General features: G+C 37.9%; 1 protein-coding gene across 3 annotated transcripts in view; it reads right to left on the bottom strand.

Moving 5' to 3' along the window:
- EXOC6B (exocyst complex component 6B) overlaps positions 1 to 12,451 on the bottom strand; it is a 588,554-nt gene extending 576,103 nt beyond the window's left edge. For 2 of the 3 annotated variants that reach the window (XM_058550958.1, XM_058550957.1), the window contains exon 1: positions 12,262 to 12,451. In XM_058550958.1, coding sequence (XP_058406941.1) covers positions 12,262 to 12,374 — 113 coding nt within the window. In that variant the 5' untranslated portion in view covers positions 12,375 to 12,451. The remainder of the gene's footprint in view (positions 1 to 12,261) is intronic. The other variant, XM_058550956.1, reaches the window with a different exon arrangement.
- Positions 12,452 to 12,830: the final 379 nt, after the last annotated feature.

Raw genomic sequence — 12,830 nt, 5'->3', positions numbered from 1 at the left:
CACAAATCACATTAAGGTAATCTAGTTGCTTGCACAGTGATAGTTCTTGCTTCCTTAGATGTTTCACCAGGTAATGTGTGTTTCAAAGCTCTAGATTATAGTTATGCAAATAAATATTATATGCTTAAATTTCTTTTATCGATCACTGCACTCTTGAGAATTACATATCTCAATTTTTTTAAAAAATTATAAATCTAGAACAGGGTAGGTTCCAGACATTCCAGGTAAATAACCTGTCTAATAAGACATACATTTTCCAGGCAGTATATTCTAAATTATATAGCTTAAGGCAAAAGATCTACAGTTACTTTATTTGCTGGCAATTTTTTTTCTTTTTTTTTTTCTTTTTGCTGAGGAAGATTCACCCTGAGCTAACATCCGCTGCCAATCTTCCTCTTTTTTTTTTGTACGTGAGCCACCACCACAGCATGGCCACTGACAGACATGTGGTGTAGGTCCGCTCCTGGAAACTGAACCCATGCCACCAAAGTGAAGTGCTGTTGGCAATTTTTTAAATGGTCAAGGTAGGTTGGGTTTTTTAAGATTGTTCCAAATGTAATTATTATGGCTTTAACAGCATTTATTGCAGTACTAGAACAGATCCTAAAATACTTCTATGAAAGAATCTTGGCCCTATTCTTGGGTACTCTCTCTCTCTCTACTTATTTTGAAGGAATAAGGTGGCTTATTCAGGTTCTCCAACTTTCATAAAAAGACATTAATTCAACCCACAGCTGGTTTATTTTTAAAGTATATATAGCTCTGTATTTAACTAAGAATACAAGCAAGTGATACATTCAGGAAAAAAAGGCAAAAAAAATATAACCTTGAACTCACTGATACTCGTTACTTATCAAAAACCTTGACTACTAAAAGCAGTACTTATGAAGAATTAACCTATGTATATGCAATGCATATACACTTTCAGATTAGAAATCATGGAGACTGGACACATACGCATTTTACTAAGGAAAGGGTCTATAGCATTCATAAGATTCTCAAAGTGATCAACAATCCAAAAAAGGGGGAAGGGAGGATAACACACTTTCAATTTCCACTGTAAGTATTATAAAATCTATGCCTTGATTAAGCCAAGACCAGCAGAGAACTACATTCCTTTGGCTCCCTGCAAAACTGCTTTTACTAAATTGTGCTTTGGTTATGCCATATGCTTTCACTAAAGGACAATATAAGAAACAGCCTGTCACACATTGCTGCATTTACTATATGGATATTAAAGTTACATTATACAGGGACTTTTTTGTGAGGACATATGGGAGAAACAGTTCTCTGGTCTTACTCAGAACCAAGAATAGCTGTGCTTCTCCTAAGTAACTACTTGTTAATTTTACAACACCATAACTCAAACAATGGAGCATGTCTCTTTTTTGCACTAGCTGCTGGAAAGCATGGAGCCAAACTGAGGGCCTACCTTTACAAAACGTATGGGCCCATTAGGCACATGTGTGTGGTGATGGATTGTAATTAGTCTTTGGGTGGTGAACATGATGTAATCTATACAGAAATTGAAATATAATGATGTACACCTGAAATTTATACAATGTTATAAACCAATGTTACTGCAATAAAAAAAATGTACAGGTCTTCAAATATGAATCTTTTAGCTGCTCTCATTCTGGACTTCATATTCTCCTTCCTGCCTTTGTTTTTGCTTGCCCCAATGTCCTCATCACCTTTGATGTATCTATTATGTGTATTTTTTAAATCACGTAGAATTAGAAACCATCTAATTCCTTTCTAGAATAAGGCAAGGGGGAAATCAGAGAAAAAGAAAAAAAACAGTCAATTGTCAATTAATCAGAATAAGAGGGGAAGGAGATTGAGAACAATCCAAAAACAGAGTTAAGACAACATTAATAACCCCTCAAAAAAACAGTCAAAATGTGGTAGAAAAATTGTTAAGTTATCTGCAATTTAAAGGAAAACATTTACCATTCTGCAGACACCTAGAAATGTAAAATGTAATATAAATATAATTTACAGATATACATCACAAATTGCTTTTTAAAAATAGCCAAAATATTAAAAGATTTCATTATTGTTGTCTATTTCTTAGATGAACTCTCCTTAATTGAAATATTAGAACCAACTCCATGCAACATCAGTTAGTCTTTGAGCAAACTGCCTTGTTTTCTAAATACTCCAGCAGACAGTACTACATCGCAAAAATGGCTTTACTCTTCCTTCCCAAAGCCATAGCAGACGTCTCCAAGAAATAACCTACTAGTCACCTCAAGTCTCAAATGTTTAAGCTTAGATCTGTGTGTAACTCAGTTCTTATTAACTCCTCCCCCTCACTATTTTTGCTATTTCCCCCAAGTAAATTTAAAATATCATCACTGCTCAGCATCTCAACCCAGATTCACACATTTCATAGATAAGCCACTCACTAATTTTATTTCTTCAAGCTGCTTTCAGCTGGAAGCATGATTTTTGTATAGGATTAAATCAATTATTACATCATTAGCAAATACTACAAACTATCATCGTCAATGATGTAAAGAATCAGAATATCTTTCTTTTCCTCAGTGACCTAATTAATATTCATACATATCATACTCCAAGCTAAAACTGTCATAAATGTCATCTAAAATTCTAAACTGCTTCTAAAAGCATACTAAATCAATGCCCTTATCAATAATTTTTTGCATCTAACTCATATACTAATTGTGTTGACGCTGGAAATTATGTTAACATATGCCATAACATTTTAAAGTAAAGAATTCATTAAAATGTTGACATCCTCTGATTTGCTAAGGATTTTATTTGTATACGAAGCAGCATTATCTAATAACGTTACTGCATTCCCCTCAAAAAATTTCTGATTTCAAATTATCACAGCCTCCTGTATAAGATTTTTTTTATTCTCTTAAAATGTCTATTTATTCATGTCCCTTTATGACTAAAATAATAAAAAAGCAGATTTGAAGCTTTCACTCCTTAAAAAACAATGGTCTCTTTGTTTTAGTAATCACAACTCATTTCAGTTTGTATACACCTGGTGTATTTAAGCAAAGCATAACTATCAAAGGTTCTTTCCTGCTGCTCCCAAATCAAAAAGAAAAATACCAACTTTATAGAAAAATAAGCAAAGGACATGAACAGAGAGTACACACACTCCCATCCAGAGATATATAAAAAGCCTTTACATATATGAAGAGATTCAGCCTCACTCACAGTAGGAAAAGTACAAATGAAAAATACATTGAAATACCATTTATCATTTATCATATTGGCAAAAAAAAATCAAAGTCTAATACACACTTTGTTGAAAAATCTATGGAGAAATGAGCAATCTCATAGACTGCTAGAGGGAGAGCAAAATGGTACAACCTCTATAGAGACTAACACCTACCAAATTACAGATACATTCATTTTACCCAGCAATCCCGCTTCTGGGAATCTATTCTATAGACACAGTATGAAAAGTACAATAAAAAATGACAAATATTCAACGTTATTCATCGCTGCATTATTTTGTCCAGCAAAAGACCAGAAATAACCTAAGTATACAGAAATAGGCGACTGGCTGAATAAACCATAGCATATTCACATAATAAAATACTATGGACAGTAGCTGTAAAAAAGAATAAGGAAAATATCTGCATGCTGATATGGACAGATCTCCAATGAGTAAAAAACTAAGCTGCAGAAATGTATACAGAGTACACTACTTATTTTGTAAAAGAGGGAAGAAAATAAAATCATATATGCTTATATATGCATTAAAAATGCAACAAAAGAATAAAAAACAAACTAATAAAATAGGGAAATAGAATGAGAAAAATAATATTTATTAGATCTATGGCTTATATCCTTTTCTTTCCATTTTTTAAATAAAATATTTCAAACCCAGACAAATAAAGATAATTTACCTATTTGGTGTTTTTTCCCCCAAAGTTATAGTAGGTAAGATTTCCAGATCAGTTTTACCAGCATTATATATTTGATCTGATGATAACTAAAAAACTCTTGATATTCAACACAGGAATGATTGCCAAATGCTACACTCCCATTTAATTTCTATGACTACTAATTTTCATGTTGTTTAAATCTAATTAATCAGATAACACATCAGAATAACTTTCCACTGGAAGAGCTTTAATGAAAATTGCTGTTTATTTAGCTCAAATAAAATCAGACATAGAGCCCAAATCAGCATTGCCTTATCAACTTCAAGAAGGCTTTTTCAAGATTTTTCCTTTTTCCAATTTTCTTGACAATTCAATGAGGTTATTAAAATAAAACCTAACTTCTCTTTATCAAACCACAAAAAAGTCATTCTCCTAGTCCATATTGTAATGAAACTTATTTAACACTACCAACTCCCCCTTTTCTCAAATGTACAACAATTTTAACTTTTTGCCAAATGCTAAGCTTTATTTATACAATGTGCACTTAGGTTATAACATTTTAATCACTACTTATTATACTTAAACTTGCAAACTTTTAACAATACAGCACAAAATATTGAAAATGACAGGTTTTACGCACCAATTATTTTAGATTATACTTTTGATTGATGAAGAGAAAGAGGAACTAGAAAATTATATGTAATCCAAAAAATAAACTTTTTTGATATGTTGAAGTTTTCAAAATTTTCAGCAATTTCATTTTTTCTTAAAAGCCTAGTCATATTATTAAGACAGTTAATCTGCAAATCAGTTAATCAACCCCCAGATAATTAACAGATTGTGGTACAATTCTTTTATTCTTCTATTCATTCAACAAATATTTATTGAGCACCAATTGTATGCCAGGTACTCTTAGGTTCCCAGGATACAGCAGCAAACAAAATAAAAAAAATCCTTCCCCTCCCGGAATACACATTTTAGTGGAGGAGACAATTGAAAATTATATATGGCAGACAGTAGTTAAATGCTATGAAGAAAAATGAAGTTCCTCCCCCTTTATTCCCTATCCCAAAAAATGGCACCACCATTCACCCAGTTACTTAGGCCAAAAGCCTTGGAATCATCCTGGTTCCTCTCTCTCTTTAACCCACATAACTAATCGATCATTCGGCTCTACTTTCAAAATATATTTTAAATTCAAATACTTCTCATCACCTCCTCCCCAACACCTGATTGCAAGCCACAACCATCTCTTGCCTCTTATTACTGCAAATATCCCTTGGCTGGTTTCCCTCCATGTTTCCTCTCTTATTTCATCTCCACACAACAGCTAGAATGCTCCTTGTTTAACCTAAGTTAGAGCATGTAACTTTCCTGCTCAAAACTCTCCTGTACCTTCTCTTAGAATAAAATAACACTTACAGTCAAATCAAAGTCTCTTTCTTAGTCTACACGATCTGGATCCCGACTAGCCTCCTACCGTCGCCTCCCTCCATTATGCTTCATCTGAGGGCCTTCACACTTACTGTGTCCGCTATCTGGCAGGGACTTCCCCTAAAGAGCCATATGGCTTGCTCCTTCACTCTATTCAAACCTTTGCCAGAACAACTTCTTCTAACTACCTAATTGAAAACAACACCCCATCATACGTAACGTTAATCACTAAACAGCTTTGTTTGTTTATTCCATGAGTGCTGCACTACACTGTAAGGTCCATAAGGGCAGGCACTTGTCTATCTTGTTCCCTGCTGTACCGCAGAGCCTGGAAGAGTATCTGGCACATAGAAGTTGCTCAATAAATATTTGTTGAGTAAATAAATAAATGCGTGAATGAAGCCACTAAAATGATATAGCTATATAATATATAACACTGTATGAAACTATATAAAACATGTTAACTGACAAAGCAAGACACAACATAATACTCTTCTAATACCTAATGTAATAAAATGCATATGGAAAAAGTTTAAAAGAAATATACAAACATAAGAGTTGTGACACCGGCGGTAGGATTAAGTTTTTTGTTGTCTATTTCTTCTATCTTTTTTAAAGTCATTATATTACATTTATAACTAAAATATAAAAATGTTATTTTTAAAAAGGAACTACCACTAAAAAATAAGCAATCAGCAATGGGAGACCATTTCTTTCCCCCCAGTGATTGTCAAGGAGAGAGTATATCAGAATCATCTGAAGGGCTTTTATAAATTTATTTCCTATCTCCTCTTCCATTCTCCACTCTATCCCAAAATAAGCACTCCCAGGGTCTGATTACTGAAGAATGTTATACCCCTCATATACGTGAGCGCAGGCCAAAAAAAAAAAAAAAGGCCAAGAAGCACTAAACTAACATAACTCCAAAAACAGAAATACTTAAATCCACATAGCAAACTCAAGGGTAAAAGGCAGAAGAGGACTCACATTACCTGAGTGACTATTACCTAGCAGGTACTATAAAGAATGCTTTAACTCCTTTTTGTGTGTGTGTGTGTGAGGAAGATCAGCCCTGTGCTAACATCTGCCAATCCTCCTCTTTTTTTGCTGAGGAAGACTGGCCCTGGGCTAACATCCGTGCCCATCTTCCTCCACTTTATATGGGACGCCGCCACAGCATGGCTTGCCAAGCGGTGTGTCGGTGTGCGCCCAGGATCCGAACCAGGGAACCCTGGGCTGCCGCAGCGGAGCGTGCACACCTAACCGCTTGCACCACCAGGCCGGCCCCTCCTTTTCTTTAATACTGTTCCTGCAATGTATATGGTATCATCCCCATTTATAGATGAGAAAAATTTGCCCACTTGGGTGGTAAGTTGCTTATAAAAAATAATTAATTAATTGATTAAAGAGGTCCATGCATGAACCAATCATGAGAAAGCATCATAAACCAAGGATTATGATTAAGTGATTTCTGTACAGTTTAGGTAATAGGAGAGGACAGTGGCTGGTAAACAAAGCCATGTGGCCAAAGGCACAGAGCAGTAAGTGGGGAAACCAGGTCCCCATATTTAATCATCAAATGACATTTAGCAAACACCTTTTGAAAATATCCCCCCAATTTGTTTTCTGTAAGAGCTGGCCTTACAAACAAATAACTTAAGTAAAAAAAAAGCAAGATAAAAAATTGTTCCTACACCCAGAGGACAGCTTTATTACAACAAAATATATAAGACAAAGATCTAGAAGGAAATGCACCAAAACAACAAGAGTTGTGTTATAGAATTATAAGTAATTTTAATATAGTTTCCAAAATTTTATAAAGTTGACATAATGGTTTAACAGTGAAAGAGATTAAACAAATAAGATTCTATTATTAATATACTTTATATTGATCTTAAGACCGGGTAGTAGAACACAAAACAATTCCATAGGGTAAGACAAGAATCAGTCCCTAAAGTGAAGTGCTTTACCAAGATCGAATATAGCAATCACATCATTCTTATAACAGAGGAACCACAGAAATGGAAGGCAGCAATTGAGCTAAAAAGAGAAAATCATTAGCTGAAAACATCAGAGCAAACTTCTTGCTGGGTGAGAACACTCAACAAGGGGGGTCAGGCTGAATAGCAAAGTCAAATAAACACACTGACAGGGTCCTGAATATTACATTCCTGCCACAAATAAGGAATATAAATTTCATGGTAAAAATATCAAGATAAATCAGCCAGGAGTATATTTGGGTAAGAAAAGATGGCACTAAACAAACGGTGCTGGAACAACTGGATAGCACCATGCAAAAGAATGAAACTGGCTACCCTTCCTTACACTATATACATAAAAAACTAACTCAAAATGGATCACAGTCCTTAACGTAAGAGATAAAATTATAAAACTCTCAGAAAACACATAGGAACAAATGTTCATGATCTTGGGTTAAGCAAAGGCTTCCTAGATACAACACCAAAACCACTGGCAAAAAAAATTAAAAATAGACAAACTGAACTACATCAAAATTAAAAACTTTTGTGGAGCGAATGATACCATCAAGAAAGTGAAAAGGCAACTCGCAGAATGGAAGAAAGTATTTGCAAATCATATATCTGATAAAAGACCTATATCCAGAATATATAAAGAACACTTACAACTCAACAATAAAAACACAAATAACCCAATTAAAAACTGAGCAAAGGATCTGAATAAACATTTCTCCAAAGAAGATAAACAAATAACCAATAAGCACACGAAAAAATTATCCATTAGGGAAATGCAAATCAAAACTACAGGGAGATGCACTTCACACTTAGAATGGCTAAAATAAAAAAGATAATAACAAGAGCTGACAAGGATATGGAGAAACTGGAACTCTCATACACTGCTGGTGGGAGTGTAAAAAGGTGCAGACATTTTGGAAAACAGTTTGGCAGTTCCCCAAAATGCTAAACATAGAGTTACCGTATGACCTAGAAATTCCACTCCTAGGTATATACACAAGCAAGATGAAAACATATGTCCACACAAAAACTAGTACACAAATGTTCACAGAAGCACTGTTCATAACAGCCCCAAAATGAAAACAACCCAAATGTCCATCAACTGATGAATAAATAAAATGTGATATATCCATACAATGGAATACTATTCAGCAATAACAAGAAATGAAGCACCAATACAAGCTACCACACGGATGAACCTTGAAATCATTATGCAAAGTCACAAAAAAAAACACATACTGTATGGTTCCATTTATATGAAATGTCTAGAATAGGCAAACCCATAAAGACAGAAAGTAGTGACTGCCTGGAGAGGGAGGGAGAACAGAATGACAAGTGACTACTAATGGGTATGGGGTTTATGGGTTGATAGAACTGCTCTAAAATTAGATTGTGGTGACTGCTGCACAACCCTATGAATATACTAAAAACCACTGAATTGTACATTTTATGCTATATGAATTATATCTCAATAAAGCTATTTCTTAAGGCAATGTATTTCACTGTTAAATTAAAAAGTTTAAAAACAAAATCTGAAATAGCAATTAAGAATGAATGTTGGGGCTGGACCAGTGGCATGGTGGTTAAGTCCAGGCTCTCTGCTTCAGTGGCCTGGGCTTCCCGGGTTCCGATCCCAGGTACAGACCTACACACTGCTCATGGGGTCATGCTGTGGTGGCATCCCATATGCAAAATGGAGGAAGACTGGCACAGATGTTAGCTCAGGGCCAATATTCCTCACCAAAAAAAAAAAAAAAAGAATGAGGTAATTGCTGGTACTCTGAGAGCAAATTAAGGAAATGATCTATTGAATAAGTGATACGAAATAAGACTAGAGATATAGAGATGGGATTTGAAAAATGAAAATATGAAGCTATTGTTCATGAGTGATTTGCAATCAATATTTTAGTAATAGTACTACAAAGCTGGAATCAATATTATTTTAAAAAGGAGACAGGCCCTAACATCTTTTGGGCCTCCTTCCTCATCTGCAAAATTAGGACTTGCAGCTAACAAAATAATTTTTAAGATGAAGAAAGAGATGGCTGCTTTCCCAAAAGAATTTGCTAGGCAACAGCCTCTATATGTGTGGAGATGCTTGGGCCTTTCAGAATTACAATGGAAAAGGAGAGGCACTCCCTTATGATACATGGGAATCAACTAACATTGCATGTACTGTTCAAGATTTAAATAAGGATAGTTATATAATGAAAAAGTCAAGCCACTTTGGCTCTCCAAACAAAGAGGGATAAGAGTGGAAGAAGAATCTGGTATCACAGCAGGGAAAGAAATCAAGTAATGATACACAAGTAATAGTTGGCCGAGAGTGGTTAGGCAACGTGGCTACATGGATTTTTGCGAAGAGCGGGAATTTTAGGGATGGGTATAATAATCTTATATCTGCTATCAATTTACTGTTATTCTCTGCTCTTTAGTTCTTCTTCAATTACAAAACCTATCTCAGGAACAGCTAAGAATCTGGTGCCTTAAAATGTTACCTCAAAAGATGGAAGAGATAGGAAAGACTATGAAGAGGGGTAGAGGAGTTTGAGATTTACAGTTGAGGGTAGTTAGGAAAGAGAACCTACTGCCTTAATCAAACCTGGTTAATGACTGTGATGGAAAAACAGAGATAATGATGATAGAGTTACATCCAAGGTTAGGCATGGGATCTGAAACATCAAGTCTGTGCATGCTGCTGCCTCTGAATGGGATAAGGAAAAAAGGTGAGGTCATCCCCTATGAAAATGGGCAGGGACGAGCTAGACTAAAGACAAACACAGAGGGTACTACTTGTATACAGGACATTCAAGTAACTGAAACTTGGGTCTGATAGTAAGATTTAGGATTATGTGCCAAAGACAGGATGAGGCCAAAAATGAAAAGCCGCTAATAATGATACACAGGGAGTCAGGAAAATAACTAAAACAGGCAGGATAGTGCAACGGTTCTCAAACCTTTTTTTTTTTTTTTTACCAGTCCCCTTAGGGCAAAAGATCCCTTAATCCATCTACCCCCTAAAAACCCACTTTCTAGTGGAAAAAGAACTCAGTGATAACAATGAAGCAAATTTTAGGGAAAAGGGGTAACATTTTAACCATAACGCATATATTCTTCAGTCAAGATACTAGAAAATTACAAGCCAAAAGTCAGTTGATACAAATATGCATTACTATTCAGTGGAAGCTAACATAATAAATCACAACAGACTAAACTGATAACACAAAATTAAAGTCATCTATCATATAAACCAAGAACGACAGCAACTGAAAACCACAACCAACTCAAGACAACATTGATAGTGTTCTGATCAAGAATCCTTCCTAAAAACTCTGGTAATCCCAATTGTTCCAGTGGGAGATTTGCTTGACTGCCAACTGCAGCTCAGCCGCCAAATTTCTTAGTAGAACACTGAAACAGCATCTTCAGTAACTCTAGTAACATTTTGTTTTATGAAAACCAAATATTAATAACGCACTTAGAATACTAGTAAGTAGCCCTTAGTTTTTATAAAAGTGAAGATAACGAAATGAGGATCATTCACCCTCAAGAGCTCAAGAAAACAGGAAAAGAGAAGAGCATGAGGGTCACGATCACAATGCATAAAGAGACAAAAGGCAAACTATCAAAGACAGTCATATCCAGAGATGGCACTGGGAGAACTGTGCTAACAATGTGCCCTGGAGAAGGAAGCTACACAGGTAAAGACGAGGAGTAAAGTCTCCAGCCCGCCCCTCCTTCAAACATTCTTTCATGAGGCAACTCTCCCCATGAAAAAACAAGCAGTAATAACTCTTTTTTGAAGGGAGGAGCAGGGTAAGATAACTACCTATCTATTGGCTGCACGGAGATCAGAAGATAGCACAGGAAGGATGAAGATGAGTTAGTTCTAGGGCATTAGTAAACTGAGGGGAAAGGGAAAGGTAGTTCGAAATTGGGCTTGGTGAGTAATTAACAGGAAGTACAGGTATATGATCATCCCCAACTGAGACAGAACAACAGGGGTTAAAAATGCAGACTGGATCCAGACTGCCTGGATCCTCGACTCCCCCACTTTATTTCCTCTGTGACCTTGGGCAAGTCACTTAACCTCTCCATGCCTCATCTGTAAAATGAGGGTAATGATAGCACCTACCTAACACGATTGTTTTGCAGTTTGAATAAGTTATATCTGTAAATCATTTAATACAATGTCTTGCACTGTACGTAATAAGTGGTACCTAAGTTTTGTTAAATAAGTTGAGGTAGGTGGGAGTTTTTGACATCTTCAAATAAAATGGAGGTGTGCGGGCAAAAGAATGGTAACTGGGGGACAGGAGAAGGGATAACTTTTTCTCAGCGATGAGACTACAAAGAGGCTGCACCTTTGGGAGGGATCGTCCTCCTGACGGTTCAGCAAGCACCCGCTCCCAGGAGAGGGGCGCGGGTTGAGAGAAACTTCCTTCCTTCCAGGGCCTAGGATTTTCAGGAACTCGTTTGTGAGAAGTGGTTGTGATTTTAAGGTGGCGAGAGCTTAATTTCCGAGCAACAGACCGTGGGGTGAAATTCTGTTTTGTCTGAAGAGCAGGACTCATGTCTAGGGCAGGACGGGGTTTGAGTCCGAGGGAGAAGGGTGATGTCCTCAGGGGCAAGATCTGCTAAGAGCCACCATCTGTCGGGCGCGCTCTAGTTGCCCGCGCGGGGCTAGCCTCGGAGGTAGCACGAAGGCTGCCCCAGCCGCGAGGGAGGCAGGAGAAGCCTCCAGAGTAACTGGGCTGTGAGCGCGGCGGTCGGGAAGGGACCCCACGTCGGGGCTGCGGAGAGAGATCCGCCTAGCCCAGGGTGGAGGTCGCTCGTCGGTCTCTCCGAAGGGAGGGGCCGGCCCTGGCCTGCGGGCGACCGGCCCAACGCACAGCCCCAAGGGAGCCTGCCCCCCTGGCCCGCCCGTGCCTGCCCGTCGGTGGCCCCGGTACCCGGGGTACCTGAGCGTGGGCCCGATGCAGGCCGTGTCGGTGCTCTCGATCTCTCGCAGGATCCGCTCGTGCTCCGCCGCTGTCTCCAGGCTCTCCGCCTCCGCCATCTTACCCCGCTCCATAGACTGGGGGCGCCCGGTAGCGCGTCCCCTCCTTCAGCTCGGCTCACCTTTCGCTCCCTCTCTCACCCCAGGCTCCAGAGCCTCCCAGCCTCCAGCTACCCGCAGGACGACCCCTCCCTCAAGCTCGGCACGCCCCCTTGCGTCACCGCGTCCGCCGTCGTCCCGCGCAATGCCGGCTGGGATTTGTGGTTCTCCGGACAATGACAGGGTGGCCTCTGCTCATTTATTAATTGAATCCGCAAATACGTGTTGACAGCCCCAGTATAAACCAGGAACATTTAGCGACACTGCATATGCAGCGGTGATCAAGTCAGGCAATGACACTAATCCTACAAATTCTTGTTTAAGACCCTGGCCACAAAGTGCATAAGGCCCTGTAGGCGTAAATAATACAGAAGAACTAATTAGGTTTCTGCAGACAGCGATCTTAAAGCTATGAGGAGGAGAAAGCTGGAG

This window comes from Diceros bicornis, chromosome 12, assembly GCF_020826845.1.
Source record: "Diceros bicornis minor isolate mBicDic1 chromosome 12, mDicBic1.mat.cur, whole genome shotgun sequence".
Classification (NCBI taxonomy): Eukaryota; Metazoa; Chordata; class Mammalia; order Perissodactyla; family Rhinocerotidae; genus Diceros; species Diceros bicornis.
Note: the sequence above shows the minus strand (reverse complement) of the source record. Positions and strands in the feature narration are given on the sequence as shown.